This window comes from Panicum virgatum, chromosome 6K, assembly GCF_016808335.1.
Source record: "Panicum virgatum strain AP13 chromosome 6K, P.virgatum_v5, whole genome shotgun sequence".
NCBI classification, from domain to species: Eukaryota; Viridiplantae; Streptophyta; class Magnoliopsida; order Poales; family Poaceae; genus Panicum; species Panicum virgatum.
In genome coordinates, this window is record NC_053141.1 from 47,343,430 (window position 1) to 47,366,439 (window position 23,010).

General features: G+C 43.5%; 2 protein-coding genes and 1 long non-coding RNA gene across 3 annotated transcripts; 1 reads left to right on the forward strand and 2 right to left on the reverse strand.

Moving 5' to 3' along the window:
• The first annotated feature begins 3,947 nt into the window (after positions 1-3,947).
• On the forward strand, positions 3,948-5,556 carry LOC120713789. Its single transcript, XR_005691270.1, has 3 exons — positions 3,948-4,039; positions 4,203-4,278; positions 5,512-5,556. It is a non-coding gene; the product is annotated as an uncharacterized LOC120713789 (long non-coding RNA).
• A 4,610-nt stretch (positions 5,557-10,166) lies between these two features.
• LOC120713790 (auxin-responsive protein SAUR36-like) lies at positions 10,167-11,038 on the reverse strand. Its single transcript, XM_039999762.1, has one exon. The coding sequence runs from the start codon at positions 10,900-10,902 to the stop codon at positions 10,468-10,470; it is 435 nt and encodes a 144-aa protein (XP_039855696.1). The 5' UTR covers positions 10,903-11,038; the 3' UTR covers positions 10,167-10,467.
• A 2,710-nt stretch (positions 11,039-13,748) lies between these two features.
• Positions 13,749-14,517, reverse strand: LOC120713791 (auxin-responsive protein SAUR36-like). The gene has a single exon (XM_039999763.1). The coding sequence runs from the start codon at positions 14,367-14,369 to the stop codon at positions 13,941-13,943; it is 429 nt and encodes a 142-aa protein (XP_039855697.1). The 5' UTR covers positions 14,370-14,517; the 3' UTR covers positions 13,749-13,940.
• Positions 14,518-23,010: the final 8,493 nt, after the last annotated feature.

Sequence of the window (23,010 nt, forward strand, 5' to 3'; positions counted from 1 at the left end):
GATCAAGACCACAATCTGGTGCTCTGCAGTCCAAATCCTCCTCTGCATCACCAAAATAATTAATTTTCATGCTCAACCTTCATATAATATCCACTCAAATGGGACCATGTTTAAAAAAAATACTCAAAAGTACCTTCTTGTGCGGCCAACAACTCGTCATCAGGTTCCCAAATTTTTTATTCCCAACGTTTCCACCTGGCCGAAAAGCATGAAGAAACAAAAATACAGTACAGGGTCAAACTTTTTTTTGTGAGCGCCAATGTGGCTATATAAGCATTTGGCTCAAAATAAAACATATAATGATGTACCTTCATATTTTTTTCTATTATATATTTCCTTTTGTTTGGCATTCTTTTCAGCCTTTTTTTCATTTGACATTGCAAACCTAATTCTGTCCATATCTTTTTTTTTCTGTTTTCTTGCACTTCTGGGCGAAGTAGTGGTACCATCACCTGTTTACAAAATATTATAAACCACGCCGATTGCAAAAAAATAATAACAAGCTACTTTGACCTGTGTTCATTATATAATATTTTGTAAATTAATTATAATCAATCAATAAAACAGTTTCATTGTTAATTATAATCAATTAACACGAAGGTGGGTTGTCTGTTAGCCCTGCAACCAGGCCGGCTTAAAAATCAATGCATGTCTAAAGAGGACTAACCTGCTAGACCAGCAACGGGGGACACTCCCGTCTGTGGTGTCTCCATGAAAGATGGGATTCCATCAACATGTAACACTGCCGACTGTGGTGTATCCGGCAATGCTGACATCAATGTTGGCAACTGTTTAAGTATCACCCCAATCTGTGTTATAAATTCCATAAATTAGCTCGTGACAAAACATTGGACAAACCAGCTTTGTGACGAACGAGGTGCACGTATTCTTGCTGACTTCCCGCAACACCCGCAACCCCATTAGAAGTTGCAGATGCATCCTCATGAAATAGTGCTGAAACTAGGAAGTCTGACAGTCCTACCACCGATAAACAGCATTAATCGTCCATTTGCACCAATATAAAAGCATAGAAAAAATATGTCTAACCTGCAGCTCCAACACTGTGGATCATGGCAGACTGAGGTGTCTCCATAAAACTTGTGGTCCCGCCAACATGTAACACTTCTGACTGTGGGAAGTCTGACAGTCCTATCACCAATAATAAACAGCATTAATCGTCCATTTGCACCAATATAAAAGCACCAAAAAAATGTCAAACCTGCAAATCCAACACCGTGGATCATGGCCGACTCAGGTGTCTCCATAAAACTTGTGGTCCCGCCAACATGTAACACTTCTGACTGAGGTGTATTCGTCATTGCTGGCATAAAAAACTCTCATACTTTATGCACTACACAAAATAATTTGGCATGTAAATTTCAAAAAACACCTATCAGCATGTCACAAACCTACTGATCGCTTCTCGGCCTGCTTTCGATGATAGTCTTGCCTTTTCTTTGCATTAAGTTCTGCTTTCTTCTCAGGCAGCATATTCGCATAACGATCTCTTGCTTTTTGCCGCCTCACAGATCTTTGACCAGCATCTAGCACACAGACGTAGAAAATTAACCGATATCACGAGCAGGGAGCTGGACAATTAGTTGATCAATACTAACCGTTTTCAGAAACTCTCGCCCTTTTCCTAGAACCAGCTTGACGGCTCTGTGAGTTGGTGATATCCCCAAGTGGAACACGATGGTCGCCGCAGCCGCGTTGCGCCATGGTCGTAGATGGGGGTTCGTCAGCGTGGTTGCGTAGTGCAGCGCCTCCGTGTTGAAGTACAGCGTGAGGTCGTCCAGCGTCCGGATTCCTGTGTCCGCCGCGGTCGCCCCGATTGATTGTTCCGTCGTCCTAGAGCGTGAAGTCGTCCCGCGTCCTGTGATTGTGCCGACTATGTTCCAAGCGCCGGCACAGGAATCATGAACAGAAAAATTCATGAGGAAAGGGTTTACGAAGAGTGAAACCAAGGGTAAGTATGATTTACCTTCCAATCATCGGACGGACTACGGACGGCGACGGCGCGGACCTTGGCTCGGCGTCCGGACGCGGCGACGATCGCCGTAACGTCGCGTGTTAGGGCGGATACTCGCTCGCCGCGGAGCCGCGCCGGACGGCTGGAGGCTCGCCGCCACGTCACGTTGATTTACCTTCCAATCATCGGCCGGACTACGGTCGGCGACAGCGCGGACCTTGGCTCGGCATCGCGACGCGGCGACGATCGACGATGGCGTTGGCCCTGCGGCACGGCGCGGCGGAACGACGGGGTCGACGGGGCCGCGGGTCGGCGCTCGGCGTGTTAGGGACGCGACGCGGTCGGTGTGTGCGCCGATCCGCTCACTCGCCAGCGACAGTGGTCCGGTGGCGCGGCTCACTGCGATCGACGAGGGCAGTGTGCGTCGCGAGGGACGGTGGTCTGGCGTCGCGGAGCACGCACAGCGATCGACGAGGGCGCGGTCCGGCGGCGCGGCGCCAGGGATCTTCGAGCGGCTCCAGCGATCGACGAGGGCGCGGTCCGGCGGCGCGGCGCACGCACAGCGATCGACGAGGGCGTGATCTGGCGGCGCGGTTCCAGGGATCGTCGAGCGGCTCCAGGGATCGTCGAGCGCGGAGGTGTGTGATCCGAGGCGGCGGCCGCGACGTCGACGTCGACCCTCTCTCTTTTGCCTTCCAAAAAACTGTGCGAATGCCTTCCAAAAAACTATGCGTACAACGCCACAGGAGGCGGCGGCATACATGCATGCGCTCATTAGCGTGTGCATAAGAAAGCAAACAAATCAACCCCGTTATTAGAGCCATGCATGTTGCGTCAAACTATTCCTTCCAAATATTGGAAAGAAAACAAATCAAGCCCCATATTAGCGACATGCATGCGCGCCTGGGGGCGCCGACTGGGACGGGAATCGCGGAGACCCGCGGCGCTGGCCGTGTCGTCCGCCAAACCTGGTGGGATTGGATGGCCCACGTGTTCAAACGAGCCAATCAGGAAGCGGGTATGGTCGAGGAGGTAGAGATGCCGTGGGTGTAAAAAAAACCACCGCGCCCCTCTGATTGTGGTTTTCAGTTCACCAGGCATTCTGTCAAGTGATTTGAGTTTATATGTGGGTCTCAAAGGGGTGGGTTGTAAGGTGTGTGGGTAGAAAAATCTCGGTAAAAAGTGTTCCAATTGTTTAGGTTTTTTATGGTAAAGACTACAAACCAACCGGCCGTATGTTTGGGCTTCTGAACGGCCGGTCCATCAGGCATCCATCCACCGTCCGGGCCATCATTTCAGTATTTCTCACCTCCTTCCATTTCTCTCCCCCCCTCTCTCTCTACGCGGGTGAAAGCGTCATCGCCTCCTTCCTCGACCCCGCCGCCCCATCTGCGGCGCCGAGGCCCTCTCCTCGTCCGGCGGCGCGCAGGCCACGGCTAGGACGGCCCGGGAGGCCACAGGGACGGCAGCCGATTACATCAAGCAGTCGGCCACGAGGGCCAAGGACGCCACTGCCGGGGCGGCCGGAACGACCGCAGAGTACTCAAAGCAGGCGGCGGCGAAGGCTAGGGACGCGATGCTGAGCACCGGCGAGGCGGCGGCCGAGTACGCGAAGCAGGCAGCGGCGAAGGGCATGGGCGGGACGGGGAGCCCCTCGCGCTCTCGCCGGCGCAGGAGGCACCCATCCTCTTCCTCCCTCCACCGCCCTCCCTCAAGCCATCGACCTCCCGCCCTTCTCCTCCCTCCACCATCCTCCCTCGAGCCGGTGACCCCCCACCCTCCTCCCTCACACCAGCGACTCCCCGCCCTCCTCCATGGATTTGTGTGATGCTCTCCCATTTTTTCATTGCAGCGAACTGAATTTGGGGATTTTTTTCCTAGGGATTTTTCAGCAGAGATGTGGTGAGATTCAGTTGGTGGCAGAGGAGCAGATTCACATCGAATGGGATGAAGAGAAGGAGTCCTCTGTGAACAAAGGCAAGTCTCGATTCCGTCATCCTGCTATCAGGGGCGCCAATGATCCATGGCGGGTCGAGAAGATCTCAAGGAGTGTCGATCTGCTTCCCAGTAAGCACTCGTCGAGAGATATCCCCTCCCTTACTCTTGTAAAGCTATAGCGTAAGGGCACTTTCTAGCACACACCACATAGCAGTCATTATATGTGTTTTAGCTGTATTTGCATTTTTATCAGCACTAAGATTCCTCCCCACACCTCGTTTAAAATGTGCAGTTCTTTTTTCGGCTCAATTGTTACAATGCCAAGGGGCCAAAATCAGCAACAAGGGCGCCCTCAACCATCCAATGAGGTACGCTTATGTGATTTTTTTTGTTCAGTTTATTTTTTATGCATTAGTATTTTCAGGTAATAATGTGGTTTACTGGTAGCAAATTCATATTGTCCATTAGGCAAATACACAAGGAACATTAGGCAACCCCATCCATTGTTCAGTTTGTTTTTTACACATTAGTATTTTTAGGCAATAACGTGGTTTACTGTTGGCAAATTCATGTTGTCCATTAGGCAAATACACAAGGAACATTAGGCAACCCCATCTATGCAGCTAATTTTTAACTGCTTTGTGCATCAGCTTTTTTCTTTGTGTATATCAGCCACTAGTTTTCTCTCGGGCAGTTTTCTCCCAGGCAGCTTTAGGGGCTAGTCTATGAACCTGCTTTTTTTAATGATGATCCCGCCCTTTCCTCCGTCCTAGGAATTTTCAGTATGATGTCAAGAGCACAGAACCAGCATCAAAGCCAAGCGGGGTGGGTCGTTCCCTACTCATCTAATTTTTGTAGCCTTTGTAACTGTAAGTGGAAAGTATAGAGTTATATTGTTTTCGTTTGCAATTTTTTGTAAACTAGCTTGGTGGCTTGACTAAGCAAGTGCAAAACTACAAACCGGATGTTTGCAACCCACAAACCTTTCTACTAGCATTATCAGAAGCATTTAATGAATTTCAATAGGCATTTAAATACTATTCAAATAGAATTTTAAATGTTCAGTTCAAACACTTTCATAAGTCTCATGTGATAGACTCTCTTTTTGTCTGGAATGAAATCTTTTACCTTACGATCATAGGCCAAATAGATTAAGTTTCAATAGATGAACAAACACAAGCCTTTTCTAAATCAAAAGTCTCTTGCTTATTGCTCTATACATTTTTGGAGTAGTGGGACTGGTTGACTTGTAAATCCTGCACTTATTTCCTGTTTACTTGTGCATTCATCCCCTCAGCTATAGCATATTTTCTCTTTTTTATACCGTTCAACTTTTGATCTTGGTAGGTTGTTTATGTTTGGCGATGTAGTTGCACGACCCGCGGCAGCTAGATTAGTTTGGGTATCGGGGTTTATAGTTGGGATGCCACCAACATCATTAAGCAGTTAGAAAATAATGATAATAGCTATGAGAATAGACAAATAAATGTACTATAATCAAGCAATATTGTGGCAAGGTCAAGGCAAAACAATGCAAATGTTGGACAATTTTTACAGCATTCTTTCTTCTCTAATTTCTCTTTTCTGTTCTTACATTGCAGGTTCCAAAATTATTCAGCAAGGGGTATCAAGTACAAAGCATGAAGTAGATATGATGTGCAATATGAACCGGGTCAAGTAAATAATTACATATGTAGTGAGAGCAAGTACATTATTTTCTGTTAGTTAGTGATGTTGCTTATAGTTAGGCAAAAGTACTCTCAATCACTGGCAGAACCGGATATAATAAACTGAGATCTGCACCATTATATGATTCGGATCTACAGGCACATATATTTAACCAGAATAATAGATCATGTTTTCACCCCTCAATTATAGGCTTTTCCTTTCCTCTTGTTGTGGCAGTATTTGTGCTAGATCCTATATTTTTTATGATAAAGCACCATTGGTTCTTGATTAGGCAATAATATATATATGAATTAGGCAATAATATTATTTCAAATAGGCAATAATATGTGTTACAATCTAGCAATGTTTCAGATGTCGGGAACATGGAAGGCCTTTTCTCATGCTATAGCATTGCAACTGCTAGTTTCATTGTTTGAGTCATGGCTTGCTTTCTTGGCCAGTAAATTGAATTCTAGGTCAATGTGCTTTTCTTCATGTAGTTAGACCTATCCAATAGCTTTGTTGGTATTTTCGGCGGATGCTGGCAGCTGCAGCTTGACTTTGTTTAGAGCAATTGAATAGTGATGGATATCTTTTCTTTTCCTTTTTTCGTTAGGCAATAACTTGGCTCTAAATTAGGTAATAATGTAGAAGGAATTAGACAATATTGGTTTCCAATAAGCAATGATGTTGTTCTACCTAGGCAAAACAATACACTTAATTAAGCAATTTTGTTTCAATATCTTACAATTCATTTTTTATTGGTTGTATTTAGTGCATAGTTAACATACAACTACCAGTAATGCTGATACAAGCAATATTTCTTCGGCCTACTAATTAGGGAATTTTTTTCCCTCCATTACTTACATAGTTGCATATCCTCTTTGGTTTTTATGTTTTGTTTCAATATATTTGCAGGTCACTAGAGTATTGAACATGAATGCAAATCGGAAAGCATTTTGAGCAGTTGGGAGCACATATTGAGTACATTTTAGAATTTTTATTCACATAGTGCAGCAATGAAAATTGTAGGTAAATCAATAGGTAACTTTGTAGGTCTGAATGTGTTCTAAGATGCATGATGATACATGACATTTGTACGTTCTTTTGTTTACATGAGGGGGCTGATGTTGTTGTGACTTATGAAGTGCTTGACAATTTGTCTATTATTTGGTATTTTTCTGTTCTATATGATGCTTGATATTTGCCTAAACTACATACCTGATGATGGAACTATTTGGAGGAAAAACAAATTTGTTGGGCAGTGAATTGAATGATATTTTTATGTCTGGGCTGCTGATGGTATTGGAGAAAGGATGTGGCCGGGGAAGAAAAAAATATGAAAAAAGCAAATTTGCAAGAATAGGAAAGTACAAGTATGTCACCGGTAGATTAGCTTTTCTAATTACGGGCGGCCGTACGGCCGGCCGTACGGCCGGCCGTACGTTAGCCAGGTCTGTTTTTTATAGTATTGATTTTTTTAGTTTTGAAAAAATTTATTTTTTTCTTTTTTGGCAAAATTTGGCTTGAAACTTTTCTTTTGCTAACTTTCACATGTTAAAATTTTTGTCTTCAACTTTTTGTTTGTTCCACATTTTCTGTTGCTTTGATTTTTTATCAAAAAAAATTTGTGTCCAAACTTTTATCTCTGAGATCTCTGTTCATATATTCTTTTGCTCAGATTTTTTAATCTACCTAACTTTTTCTTGTTCAAAAATTTTCTAGACTTTTCTTTACAATTTTTTTCTCAAAATATTATCTTCCATTTTTTATGGAATCTTTCTGTTCATTTTTTTTTGTTTCAAATCTTTGTTGCAAATTTTTATATAAAACTGATTTAGATTGTTTGAGTGAAGTGTGGGAGAGCCAGATGTGATAACGTGAGGCCTGGCTGCGGACGCTGCGAAGCTTAAAAGAAAAAGAATCAGTGCACTTGTCACGTGGTCAGAAATCGACCGGACGGATGGTAATTTACGGGCGACCGTAAATTAGGCGGCTCCTATATATAGTCCACCATGCTATTATAAAGAAATTAATCCAACCACTATCATAATAATAAAAATCGATCCAAAATACCGCTGTGTCTAATTAAATATAGCCCACCACGCATAGGAGATTCTTAAAAATTACGATTATGACTTTTAATTCATTTTTTCTACGGCCATAAACATTGATAAAAAAATTCCGAATAAGCTTCAGAAAAATATTTGCACATCACAGCACCATGCTGGAAAAAGTAGAAAAGTTGTAGCCTCACAGTGTACTGAGATATCTTATTATTTAGCCAACTAACGGAGCCTCCACGTTCGATCTCAAGGCCTAAAAATTCTCATGTTAATCGGAGAAAATAATTCTCACGTTAATCGGAGAAAATAAGAGAAATTGAAATTACCCACCACTGCGTTATGATAAAAATCGACCTAAAATACCACTGTCTTTGACTAAATATAGCACATCATGCCATTATAAAAAAACTAATCCAATATGTAACGTAGTAATGATACTCCAAACAACTAGCATCGGGTAAGCTAGGAGATTCTTAAAAATTACTATCATAATTTTTAATTTATTTTGTCTACAAGCATAAACATTGATAAAAAAAATTCTAGACAAACTTTAGAAAAATATTTACGGACCACCGCACCACGCTGAAAAAAATAGAAAAGTTGTAGCCTCACAGTTTACTGAGAAATACTATCATTTGAGTTGAATAATTGTAATATTATTTTTTTAGCATACAATCGAAATATGTACAGATAAAGACAAAGTTAATATGTGTTCTATTTACTAGCATTTCAGTCAAAAGTCATGTTAAAATTAATAAATGGCACTGTAAAACCAGAAACAACCTTATGTCAACCATTGTTTATCTCACTGTCTTAGTCAAATCAGTTGCAGCATATTTGAATTGATTAAATGAGTACCCAAGGCTAAAAGTGGAACAAAATAAGTGCACTAAATCCATATTCCATTGAAAACGATAAGGGGGTGAGAAAAGATAAGAAAAAAAAGGAAAAGAAAAATGATAAAAAGGCCATAAGCCAGCGCGGATACGGAGTGGACAACGAAGAAATGAATGATTGGGGTGAATAGAATTCACACGCTCTATCGATTCTACGAATTAAGCTGGAAATAAGAGAGTAAACCTCTCTTTTTTGTCTCTCCCCTTGAGCACAAACAAGAAGCAGCAGCACCAGCAAGTGAGTACCAGGAAGATGCCAAGAAGTTGCCGCAAATCATTGACTTAGAATTCAAATTAAATAAATAAAAGTATTACGCTGCAACATTAACTGTAACACATAAACCTAAAAATATTTAAAAAATTTCTTATGTAAAAAATAATACTACCTTTAAATGAATAATAATTTATTTGGCATTGACGCGATTCTCAAAACACAACTTTGAGTACTATTAAAAAATTTATACATTAGTGAAACTAAATATTTTTTGATCAACGTATACAATAACAAACTTAAAACTATCTCAAAATGGTATCCAATTCAAACATAGAAGAAGTATGAAAATAAAATCAAATTATTGATCCTCAAAATAGCTATAGCTTTAATAGATCTTGATTTTCGTCAACAAAAAATTGCTTTATGAAAGCCAATTATAAAAGTATAACCTTAAATATATTTACACCTAGCCGCACAAATAATAAATATAAATAATTAAATACTTTAAAATGTAATATTAGAGATGGTAACATCTAGCCGTGCAAATGCGCGGGTGGTCTTCCTAGTTATGTCTGAAAACAAATAGCCAGCTCTCTGAACACTGAACTGAACCCAATAGGCATCACACAAATCCCCCATCCCAACACATCTGGCTCTACTAGTCTGCTTTGCTCTACAACCTGCCTATTGAGTCCGCAATGGGAATGGAGTTTGCCTACCGTCCGAACTCCGATAAAGCTTCCAAGTGGAAAAGCGTAATGGCACAAGGGGAGTAGCTTCTCAGCAAGCATCAGATGAGATAGATGGCTCCATGCCTCCATCGGGATGGCGCGGAGAGAGATGCGGCGATGGAGTATCCACCATTGCTGCAGCTGATGGAATGGAGTGCTTGCGCTGGAGAAGGAACCGACGAGGGGGAAGAGAGACCAACCAAGGGGCAGTTTGCTTATTTTCTATCCAAATCAGGGGCCATTTTGTAAATATCCATGGCCGGCGTCAGGGCACCCGGCGAGGCCGCCGGCGACCTCTGCGCATCCGGGCTTTCTCCCCTCAGAGTAACGCCCCAGCTGCTGTCTCCGGCCTAGCGCACGGGCCGCTCCAGGCCCTAGCTGCATTGCCGCGGATGGATTGAAACGGCAAGGGAGGGAGCGCAATGCCACCCACTTGATACAGTACAGTCCGATGAGCCGCCGCCGCCGTGCGCGGGCGGGCGGCTCTGCTCCTTGTGGTACCGCCGCCTCCGCCTCTAGGTATTCATCATATTCTGAACGCCATTTTACCCTTGGTCTGATCTCTGAACTCCAATCCGAGTATCTGAAGCATGACTCTGCCATTAACTCCATTGCTAATTCTTTGTAGCCGATCTGATTTCCCTGATTTGTGATTTGGTAGCTGAAAAGAACATAAATTCATTTATGAATGCGCTGATGTGCTAGAGCGCAGCATCAGTCAACTCTTATTTTACTTGCCAACATCATTGAACATCTTTTACACGATCTAAATAAACAATACTTTGTTGTTTCAAGGGCGAGCTTGATTCCTTCTTTTCTAATCACAGTGTGATTTTTTATACATGCATCCATCTGCACATCCACAGTGTACCATTGGAAAAACGTTGCACAAAAACCGTGCTCCAAGGTACAGCTGGGAAAAAAAAGATGGAAGGTGAAAAAAAGAGAGGAAACAGGCTCGAAGCCCTGGACGTCTTCATCTTCAGGAGCTGCACACGGCAAATTGCTGGTTCATCCCACTGGGTGGCTGCACCATCCTGCTCGGGTGGTGGCAGGGCATCAATATGGAACTGAGGAGCGCCTTCTCAACATCTTCGGAGGCTTCTCTCCTTAGCAAACACATCACATACTCCACTGCTGTATCGCAAGGCAGTGTGATCCTCCCATCACATGTGAACCCAAACTCTTCCTGCGACAGCTTCAGGAGCTCTGCAAAGACTGTCGTATGGAGGTAAGCAAGGGGGATCTCAAACCGCTTCCCATCGGAAGAGTAGACTATGCAGTTGCCCTTCCCTGCAACTATGCTGCTGCAAGATGGGTTGATCTCCTTATCCACAGTTGTGACCCTTCTTCTCCCAATTGCACCCATTCCCTGCCACTTCTTGGATAGTTGAGCTAGCTTCTTGGAACTGATCATGGTGGCTACCTGCCTTTCAAGGAAATGGACTCTTGTCTTTGAGATGAAATGATCAGAAATGATTTGATTTGTGTGTGGTGATGGTTTGCGTCAGTGATTGTGTATTTATAGGGCACGTATGTGGTTGGAGTTGGGAGGGTCTGCATCTTGGTCTTGGCTATTACAAATGGCAAGCTGGCAAGGGACAAACCCACGAGCTTCCTTGGTGAGATGTACCTATCTATGGTTGGGAGATTCATCGCACAAGACCATTGTTTCTCACATGGTGGAGCCATCTTTACTGGCTTGGTTTGTGATTGCTTCTGCCTACCATAGTGTCCTTCATTTATACATTAGTAGGGTCCTTTTCTATATGCGCTCATGCAGGGGAAAAGCTAGGTACAATTTAGCCTGGTGCAGAGGCATGCTAATTGTCTTAGTTTGACCATAGGTGCACCTGTTTTTTGTTAAAATATTCACTATACAGCATAATGTCACTTTGACGGCACCGCCATGAGCCCATGATTTATGTTCTAGCTTCTCTACTGCACTCATGTACTCTTATATCTATTATTCAATGCAAGCTTTATTCATAACAAACGGTACAAATTGTTATGTCCAGTTCTTTCAGTTTGTTTTTCTGAGATATTAAACGTGGCAACTGTCTTATCTGTCCCTTGTTATATAGGTTCAATTCACTCCATCCTATGTTAATTGTTCAATGAGGATCACATTATTGGATGAGGTACATTTCTCTGCCCTTTATGATGTTATTTGCAGACAATTTCATTCTGAACTTGCCGAATTTTCTGGTCTCTTTTCTAGCAATTACCATGTGATAGAAATAGGATAACATGGTTGCGAATCAGCTAAGGCATTCTCTTGAAAGTTGTTTACATCTAACATAGAAATTTTCCAGCCAGTATCTGCCACCTAACTTTATAAGCATCTTGCATTAAGGTTCCTTCTCAGGATGGAACATATGTTTTGCTACTTTTCTGCCTAGATGGCATGGCGGTCTGTGGGTGAAGTTGGGATCTGAGGCTATCTATTCTAGTGTTGAGTAATATGTATAGGTAACAAAAGAAGTGGTCGATGTGGTTTTAATAATATAAATAAGCTTTTGCATTTATTGACGTGCCTAGTTGGCGAGCTGCAAGGCCACGAACCTGTTAATGCAATGTTTGCTACAATGAAGACAGTGTGATTATGAATCTGATGTTGCTGGGCCAAAGTTTGGTGCACCGCCGTCCTTGCAAACACCATAGTAGGGACTTGGTAGTTGAATAATTGGAGCTGTATTCTGTACTAGTGGCTCCGCGTTTGATATAAGCACTCAGCAACTATCTTAGTCCCTCTTGTGAACGTAAAGGACAGACATCAACAACAACAACAACAACAACATAGCCTTTTTTCCCAAGCAAGTTGGGGTAGGCTAGAGATGAAACCCGAAAGAAATAAGTTCAAGGTTCAGGCACATTGATAGCTAGTCTCCAAGCGCTCCTATCCAAAGCTATCTCTTTAGAAATATTCCAATCCCACGTCAGTTTAGGTCTACCTCTACCCCTCTTTACATTATCGACCCGCTCAAGAACCCCATTACGCACCGGCGCCTCAGGAGGACTTCGTTGGACATGTCCAAACCATCTCAGCCGATGCTGGGTAAAGGACAGACATCGTTTCAAAAAAAAAAAGGACAGACTTATAAAAATTCCTTTTGAGAGCGACCATCGAAAAGATTATCTAGGATGCTTCAGGGAGTCCTTCCTTAGTTGATGAGAAGAGAGCCATAAAGTAGCCGAGAGACATGAGGGAAGCATGTAGGGTCCTGAGTTTTAAGAAGTAGCCTCCTTTGTTAGTCGTGTCAGAACTGGAGATGCCAATAGGCTACATGCTTTGCCAACATCAATTCTGTTAGGGCGGTGCTGGTTGGTTCACATAACTTGCCCGACAATCTCTTAATATCACCATTCTGCACTGTGGCCCATCCTGTCCCCAGCATCTCATGTGCTCTCATTTCCATGTTTCTTCCTGCCATTCCTTGTAGACCCCTGCAATAAGACCGCAGTTATCTGAATACAGTTTTGGCCATTTCTTTTTTTTTAAAAAAAATTGTTGGTACTTTGACCAGTGTTGCATCATCTTACGATCAAGTTTTTGTGCTGAAATAAGCTTATTCGACGTGCATATCTGACTCCACTCCAGGTGGACATCTCAGGCTCCCAACTCATCCATGCTCTTCTTGTGATGTGAAGAAGGTATATTCTTTATTTAGAGTCTTCAGGGGATACTTGATTGCATATTTTGTATACATCTTCTGTCCAACAATTCAGGTGTTTTTTTCCCATAAGTCTCAAGTGGAATAATATGATCTTGGGATCAGGATAGTCAGCTGCTCTGGATCATATGTTAGAGAGGTCAGTACAACACAGGGAACCTACCAACTTATATTCTCTGTGACTTGCATGCAAATCTTCATTTATATGATAATGTGGTTGATTTCACTATGTCTGCAACTGTGCAATAAAGCAACTAAGCCATAACTATAGTCCAGTCCAATAATACATATTGTTATATCCATTAGGATGTACGGAGTAGTAACAAAAAGGAGATTTCCTAAACCATTGGTCAACTCTGATTTACATTTATTAGAAAAAATGTCAATTTTGTTAGGACAATAGGACGTCGTTGCTTGGTTCAAATAACTTGTCAAGAAACATGGAGTCTCACTGGACCAACTATGTTTTATTTTTTGTTACAGTAAACATAATTTTGGTTAGCAATTGGTCTGGTTAATTTAACAACTAGAGTAAAGAAAAAGGAGATTCGCTAGACCATTGGTTAACTGGAGTCGATCTTACACTTTATTGTTTCAATGGCAAGCTTGATTCCTTCTTTTCTAATCACAATATGATTATTTTTACACTCATCCATCTGTACAACCACAGTGTACCATTGTAAAAACGTTGCACAAAACTGTGCTCCAAGGTACAGCTGGGAAAAAAAGATGGAAGGGGGAAAAGAGAGAAAACAAGCTCAAATCCATGATATCTTCATCTTCAGGTGCTGCAGACAGCGAATTGCTGGTTCAATCCACTGGATAATCTGCTTTGGTGGTGGCAAGGCATCACTATGGAACTGAGGAGTGCCTTCACAACATCTTCAGAGGCCTCTCTCCTCAGTAAACACATCACATACTCCATCACTGCTGTATCGCAAGGCAGTGTGATTCTCCCATCACTTGTGAACCCAAATTCTTCCTGTGACAACTTCAGGAGCTCCACAAAGACTGTCGTGCGGAGGTACGTGAGGGGGATCTCAAACCGCTTCCCATCGGAAGAATAGACAATGCAGTTGCCCTTCCCTGCAACCATGCTGCTGCAAGATGGGTTGAACTCTTTGTCTACACTTGTGATCCTTTTTAGCCCAATTACGCCCATTCCCTGCCACTTCTTGGACAGCTGAGCTAGCTTCTTGGAGCTGATCATTGTAGCTACCTGCCTTTGGCTTTCAAGCAAATGGACTCTTGTCTTTGAGATGAAATGGTTAGAAACAATTCGATTCGTGTGTGGCCATGGTTTGTGCAGGTGATCATGTATTTATAGGAAACATATGTTGTAGAACTTGGGATGGGTTACATCTTGGTCTTGGCTTGTCATAAACAGCAAGTTGGCAAGGGAAGGCCACGAGCTTTCTTGGTGTGATGTTCCTATCTATGATTGGGAGATTCAATGCACAGGACAGGACCAATGTGTCTGCAACCACTGGGGCTTGAGTTTGACACAATAGTACAAATTGCTGGGTTCTGTTCTTCTATCTTGCTTGATCTCAAGTGATAACTGGCTTACTCCCTTGCTATATAGGTGCAGTTCACTTGATATCGTAATTTTCGATGATAACGTCTTTAAACGAGGTACATCACTCTGCCCCTTATGATTTTCTTTGCACAAATTATTTTATTGATGCATTTGCAGAATTTTCTCTTGTCTCTTCTGCAATACGATAGATACTAACCGTTAAGAATCAGCCAAGTCATCTTGTAAAAAGATGCTTACATGTAAAAAGATGCTTACATCTAACGTAGAAATCTGCTGATTAGTGTTTTTACCTAGCTATATAAACTGCTGCTGATTAGTATTTCCACCTAGGGATATAAACTTCTTGCATAATGCTCTTGCTCAGAGCAGAACATATCTTCTTTTGCTAATCTGCTGCCTGGATGGTCAGTTTAAGAATGCTACTCTGTGGATGAACTTGGGAACCGGCAATATTCATATGACGATGAATATAAGTCTAGGTGACAAAAATTGGTCCATGTGCTTTCAATAAAATAGTAAGTTGAAGGACTGCTGGGTGAAATTTACTCAATAAAATAAAAGGGTCCATGGCTTTTGCTTAGTAGTTATTGATGTCACTAGTTTGGCAAGCAGCATGGCCTTGTATCTGTTAATGCAATGTCTGCTACAATCAAGGCAGGGCCAAATTCTGGTGCACCGCCATCCTTGCAGAGGCCATGGTAGGGACTTGGTAGTAGGATGATTGGATCTATATTGTGTACTATTAGCTTGACGTCCGATATAAGAACTCGACAATCATCTGGGGCCCAGTTCTTGTAAACATGAGAACATATTTATAAAAAGAATCAGTTGGAGAGCGATCATCAAAAAGATTATTCAGGATGCTTCGCATGTCCTTCCTTAGCTGATGATGATAGAGCCGTGCAGTGGCCAAGAGACAAGGGGGGAAGCATGTAGGGTCCTAGGTTTTGAGAAGTACCCTCCTATTTTAGTTGTGGAAGGAGAACTGGATATGTCGATATGTTACATCCTTTCGCCAACATTGATTTCTGTTGGAATGGTGCTGGTTGATTGAAACAACTTTCCTCCACAATTTCTTATCTGCATTGTACGTTGTGGTCCAACCAATTAGTCCCGAGCATCTCTGGTGTCCTCCATTTCCTCGTTTCTTCCCGATCATTTCCTGGTAGGTCTCTACATCAAAGCCTGCACCTACGATCTATCTGAATACCATTTTGGTAATTTCTTTTAGAATTGTTGTACTGTGACCAATGTTTTGTATGGAGAACCTTAGGGCCATATTTTAGGCGTTGGAATAAGATGGTCTCATGTGCATATCTGACTCCACTGATCCTGGCATTCTCCAGAGTGGGATATATAATGCTCCCAACTCATTCATACCCTTTTCTGAAGAGACATACTGATGTCACTGTGGTCAGTTACAATCCAACGTGCAAACTCTTTATGTGTTTAGAAAAATGAACGAGGCATATTCTGTGTTAGTTTCAGGAGATGCTTGATAGCAAACTTTATAACAGTGTAATATGCACTTCTTTTGTCCAATATTTTCCAGGTGTTTCTTTTCTCAGTCAGAAGTGGAATTGTATGATATGGGTGTGACGGAACCGCCAAATTAAAACTCTCAATTAAGCGTAATGGCCGTCATTCGAACACATCGGGCACGTTTTTGCTTAATGGTCTAATTTGACGGTCTTTTCTCAACCCACGGTCCGATCGGAACAACACCGGTAGTCTCACGCGAAGGTGAGCGCAGATGGCACAAGCACGACACAATACTTAAAAATACAACTGCCATATGCTTATGAAACATTTAGTTTACAAACCGAGTTCGAAATACATAATATTATACAAGTGGATCTGCCTTTTATACAAAGTTTGATAAACATGGAATCTGCCCACTACAAATATAAGAACGGAAATAAATTACACACTCAGCCCACGAGTGTGCAATTCCATACACTCCCAAGCTACGCACCTGGGTCCTCGACGTTCCACCCATCCGCGTCCAGTCGAACGAACTTGGCGCAACACGGACAGAAGTCTACGTGTGTGGGTCCTGAAATCATTTTTTTCCAACAAAATCCTGAGTATACTAATACACAACGAGACTTACCCTACCAGTGGGTATAACTTAGCCCACATATCTAGACATGCAAGGTTTTCTGGCTGGTGGTTAATTTTGCAGAAAAAACTTCTAAAATGAGTCCTTATTTTTTCTCATTTTTAGCTCCAAATTCTATATGCTAAAATCATCAACTAATATTTGCATCTGCTAAGCAATCATAAGAAACATGGAGTAATAATTCATGATAATCATTTCCGATCATCACTTAAATTCCATATAGCAATACTACGATGCGGTGCTGCGATCAAGGTGCTCATATCTGAGAGCGACTGACGGCGAATCGATCCGATTTAACCTTGCAAGGCGAACCTAACCAACACGGCACGCATTTGCCCCGTTGGACTATACATGCCAACCATTCCCCTCCCCGCCTCGAACTACAGAACCGCCCCACCTGCATATAGTCAGCCGAGCCCGACGAGAGACCACCAAAAGTAAACTTATGCATCCCAATTCTCCGCGGCCACTCGACTCGCCCTAAGGGGTGGGTAGAAGTTCTGTACTTTCGAAGTAAGGCAGTACTCGGCTTACTGGTTTCGACTACCTCCTACTCCCGGCATGCGGTTAGTATGATTCAAACATGATCAGCAGGGCCAGACAACGGACGGTCCTTAACCGACACAGACGGAACTAGCCTTTCCCTACCCGGTCTCCAATTTCTTTTCCTTCTCCAACCTATTCCAATATTCCATATACTCAAAATAACAAGATATCCTATATCTCGCGAGTGACCAGAAATCACTCGACTTCTACCGAGATCTTATTAAGCATAGCATTTCTATCGTCCTATACATACTAGTATAACTCCAGGGAACCCAGGGATCATTCAACTAGGGTTTCAAACACTTCCTAAACCTAATGCACAAGTAATAGAAACATATCTAGGTGTCATAAATTTAAAATAATAGGATGTGCACCGGGGCTTGCCTTCGGGCTGCTGCTGCTCAGGACTAGGCTCAACTGGGCCTTGGGCCGGGTCCTTGCGAACCTCCTGTTGGACTTGCTCCGGGTGCTCTTGCGGCTCCGCGATCACTTCACATACGACTCCTTCGGCGGCGGCGTCTACACGTATGCATACGACATGAGAATGTATGCAAATATGATATGCAACAACAACTTAGAAATGCCCAAGTAGAAACAAAACAAATTTACCTAATTCTACACCCAACAGTTCTGATAAAACCCGGATTATTCGGATTCATATCCGGAGTATCCGGACTCCCAAATCCGGAGTTTCCGGGACTATACCCGGAGTTTCCGGGTTCCACACCATTTTCGCCCCAAAAACTGAAATCTTGATTTTGGCAAAACCAACCCACAAAATTTGAAACCCTTTCATGCCCTAATAGAATTGTTCACAGGAAGATGATTGACCCAAAAGAAATCGCTTCAAACACCCTAGATCGATCAATCCCTTTTTGCCCTAGCTCTTAGTACCTTGAGCAAGCTCTCCTTGCAAGAAAACTCAAAAATGAAGCCACCCCACGGTAGAATACCTGGAGGAGATGATCCCCCATGCTGATTGGATCTTCTTTGGCCTTGGGATCAAATCAAAATGGAAGATTTTGGAGTTTATGGCTTAGGGGAGAGGGAGAGCTCATGGGAGAGAAAGAGAGGATAAGTGAATGGTGTTTTGACGTGTGGGAACAGTCACACAGCCAAAACACATGATGTAGCACTTCAGGTCCGGACTATCCGGAAGAAAATCCGGAGTATCCGGGTAAATCCGGAATTTCCGGATTCAAACCCGGAGTATCCGGGTTCCTCTGTCTCCAGAATTTGAAATCGAGTTTTGAGTCGATTTGTGACTCGACTTGTAACCGAGAGAATTGTATCACTAGTTAGCTAGTTAAACCCAAGTTTAACACTTGGGTGTTACAATCATTCCCCCTAAAAGAAATCTCGTCCCGAGATTTAATGGAGGTGCTAAATTGAGAAAAATGGAAGTTGATGAGTACCTTGATTTGTTTGTAGCAATTCCGAATATTTAGACCGAACAAAGTCCTCCGTCTCCCAAGTAGCTTCTCGCTCGGAGTGATTACTCCATTGCACCTTATAAAATTTGCTAGTTTGATTTCGAGTAACTCGGGTCTTGAAATCGACAATTTTCATCGGATGCTCGGGATACACAAGATCGGGCTCCAATTGTAGCTCCTCTATATCCATAATCTTGGTGGGAATACGGAGACATTTTCTGAGCTGAGAGACATGGAATATATTATGAACCGCGGATAAGTGGGCAGGAAGTTCTAGGCGATATGCTACCGGCCCACATCGCTCAATAATAGGAAAAGACCCAACATAGCGAGGCGCGAGCTTTCCCTTCATCCCGAATCGTTGGACCCCTTTCATTGGAGATACCTGCAAATAGACATGATCTCCCACTTGGAATGAGATAGCTTGTCGTTTCTTGTCCGCATAACTCTTTTGGCAGGATTGTGCAATTTTCAAATTTTTCTGTATAATCTGGACTTGTTCTTCGGCTTCATGAACTATATCAGGGCCAAAGAAATTTCTCTCCCCTGCTTCCGACCAATTCAATGGTGTTCTGCACCTCCGTCCATATAATGCCTCAAAAGGAGCCATTTTGATACTCTCTTGATAGCTGTTGTTGTAAGAAAACTCTGCGAGTGGCAAACATTCATCCCACTTTTTACTGTAAGAGAGTACACAAGCTCGCAGCATATATTCCAGAATTTGATTGATTCTTTCTGTTTGACCGTCAGTCTGAGGGTGAGAGGCTGAACTACGAACGAGCTGAGTACCGAGAGCTGAGTGTAACTGCTCCCAAAAGCGTGCAACAAATTGGGCACCACGGTCAGAAATAATAGTCCGAGGTACCCCATGCAGACTGAGGATTCGACTGATATACAACTCAGCATAATGTTGTGCTCGATAAATGGTCTTCACAGGTAGGAAATGGGCTGACTTCGTGAGACGGTCTACAATCACCCAAATAGAGTCATACCCTTTTGAGGTCTTGGGAAGCCCAACAATGAAATCCATACTAATATCTTCTCATTTCCATGATGGTATACTCAGGGGCTGCAAGGGACCGACTGATCTCAAATGACTCACTTTCACCCTTTTACAAATGTCACACTCAGACACATATCTGGCAATTTCCTGCTTCATCCTTGTCCACCAGAAACGCTGCTTCAAATCTTGATACATTTTATTACTGCCTGGGTGGATGGAATACTTAGAGAGATGGGCTTCATCAAGAATATGCTTCCGTAGCTCCAAGTCCTTAGGTACCACAGGCGACTATTGAACCATAACACACCCTCACCATCCCGGTGAAAACATGCAGCTTTAGGATCATTCTCCATAAGCCTCTGTCTAATCTTCCCCATGCCAGCATTATTTTTCTGAGCATCCACAATTTGATCCCAAAGTATAGGTGTGAGGGTAATATTAGCAAGTGTGCCTTCAGGTACAATAACTAGATTTAATTTCTCCATCTCCTGACATAAGGTGGCATGCACCGCTGTGGCTGAGATGCAACTGCAACTGGCTTTGCGGCTCAATGCATCGGCCACAACATTAGCCTTGCCCGGGTGATAATGAATCTCCAGGTCATAATCCTTGATTAGTTCCAACCACTGTCTCTGGCGCAAATTCAACTCACTCTGGGTAAAAATATACTTGAGACTCTTGTGGTCTGAGTATATATGCACATGATTGCCCAGAAGATAATGGCGCTAGATTTTCAGTGCGTGTACCACTGCTGCCAGCTCCAGGTCATGAGTAGCATAATTCTCTTCATGCCGTCTGAGGGCTCTGGAGGCATAGGCAATCACCCGCTGGTCTTGCATGAGGACACAGCCGAGACCCGTACCTGATGCATCACAATACACATCAAAAGGTCGGGTAATATCTGGCTGAGCCAAAACAGGGGCCGACGTTAGGAGCTTTCTCAAAGTCTGAAAAGCCCGCTCACATTTGTCGTCCCAAATAAATTTGACCCCTTTCTTAAGTAATTCAGTCATGGGTTTAGAAATTTTAGAAAAATACGGAACAAACCGCCGGTAATAGCCTGCCAGCCCAAGGAAACTCCGAATCTCAGAAACAGACTCAGGAGTCTTCCAATTCAACACATCTTGAATTTTGCTAGTGTCCACCGAAATACCGTCCTCAGAGATAACATGGCCCAGGAATTGAACCCTTTTTAGCCAGAATTCACATTTGCTAATTTTGGCATATAACTTGTGCTCTCTGAGACGCTGGAGAACAATACGAAGATGCTCAGCATGTTCTTCTTCATTTTTGGAATAGATGAGAATGTCATCAATGAAAACCACGAGAAACTTATCCAACTCAGGCATGAACACCGAGTTCATGAGGTACATGAAGTGAGCAGGGGCATTTGTCAACCCGAAAGACATAACCAGATATTCATAAAGCCCGTATCTGGTAGAAAAGGCCGTCTTAGGAATATCTTCTACTCGGATTTTGATCTGATGGTAACCCGAGCGGAGATCAATTTTTGAAAATACCTTGGCCCTGAATAGCTGGTCAAACAGGATATCAATCCGGGGAAGTGGGTATTTATTCTTGATTGTGACGGCATTCAAAAGTCTGTAGTCCACACACAACCTGAGGCTTTGATCTTTCTTTTTAACAAAGAGCACTGGACAGCCCCAGGACGAAGTGCTAGGACGGATATAGCCTTTGTCGAGCAGCTCTTGCAATTGCTTCTTTAATTCTGCCAACTCATTGGGTGGCATTCGATAAGGTCTTCGGGAAATTGGTGCCGTTCCCGGTTGCAATTCAATGGCAAACTCCACATTGCGATCCGGTGGCATTCCAGACAAATCATCCGGAAAAACATCAGGATATTCGCATACCACTGGTATGTCTGCTATCTTCTTGTCCACGACATGGTTCACCGTATGGGTCAACGGGGTGGAGCTCATAAGTCCCAAGGTCATCGAACCATGTACAGGAGAATTGATGTGCACAGATTGAGAAACAGTGTCAAGAACGACTCCGTGAACTCCCATCCAATTCATGCTGAGAATAATATCCATCTTCTGGGATGGCAACACTATAAGCTGGGTGGCAAAAATCCTCCCCTGCAACTGCAAGGGTACTTGTCTAACAAATTGGTTAGTAATTAAGTGCCCCCGGGTGAGTGAATATTATATGGCCTGGATATGCTTTCCACTTCCAATCCCAATCTACTTACACATTCCTTGCTAATAAATGTGTGAGAGGCACCAGAATCAAATAGCACAGTAACGGGGTGCCCGTTAATGGAGAACGTACACGACATCACTGGTGCTCCCTCAGGGATGGCCTCGAAGGTGGTATAGTGCACCTGTCCTGGCTTGAAATGAGCCACTTTCTGCTTCTGGCTCTGCTGACTTAATTGTTGACCCTGCTTGGGTGGCATCGGGCAGTTACGTGCAAAGTGTCCAGGCTGCCCACAGTTGTAACAAGGAAACACAGTGGGGCGCACCCCCGGCTGCTGCACCCAGACCTTCTGCTCATTTTGCTGAGGAGCAGGAGGCCTGACGGTCCCCTGTGACTGTGTGTACTGAGGTGGCCGATAGCTCCACTGCTGATGTGGCTGGTGCTGAAAAGGGGCTCTCTGTGGGCCCGACTGTACTAGGAGGAACCTCTGGGGAGCGCTGCTCGAAGATCCCGCTGCCGGGGCCTTTCTTTTCTTCTCCGCCTTATGAGCCAAGTGGCCATCCTCCTGAATGATAGCCCCATTGACTAGCTCACTAAATGTGTCAAATTTGATCATGGCCAGGCGATCCTGGAGCTTGCTGCTAAGCCCCTGCCGGAAACACGTCTGCTTCTTCTCATCAGTGTCTACATGGTACCCCGCATACTGTGACAAAGTATTGAAGGCCTGGGAGTACTGTAGTACACTGTTATTGCCCTGCTTCAGGGCCAAGAACTCCGTGAGTTTTCTTCTGATCACCCCTGCTGGGATGTGATGTGCCCTAAATGCTTCTTTAAACTGGGCCCAGGTGAACCGAGTGTCCGCCGGGAACATGGCCACGTGATTCTCCCACAATGTGCACGCGGGGTCCCTCAACTGCTGGGCTGCCAATCCTGCTTTATCCCCATCATTGTATGGGTGCAGGGTAAACTTGGACTTATAGTCCGAAGCTAGCTATCTGCTTCCAGTGGCTCATCTGCTTTATGAAACAACGGCGGTTGAGTGCTCAG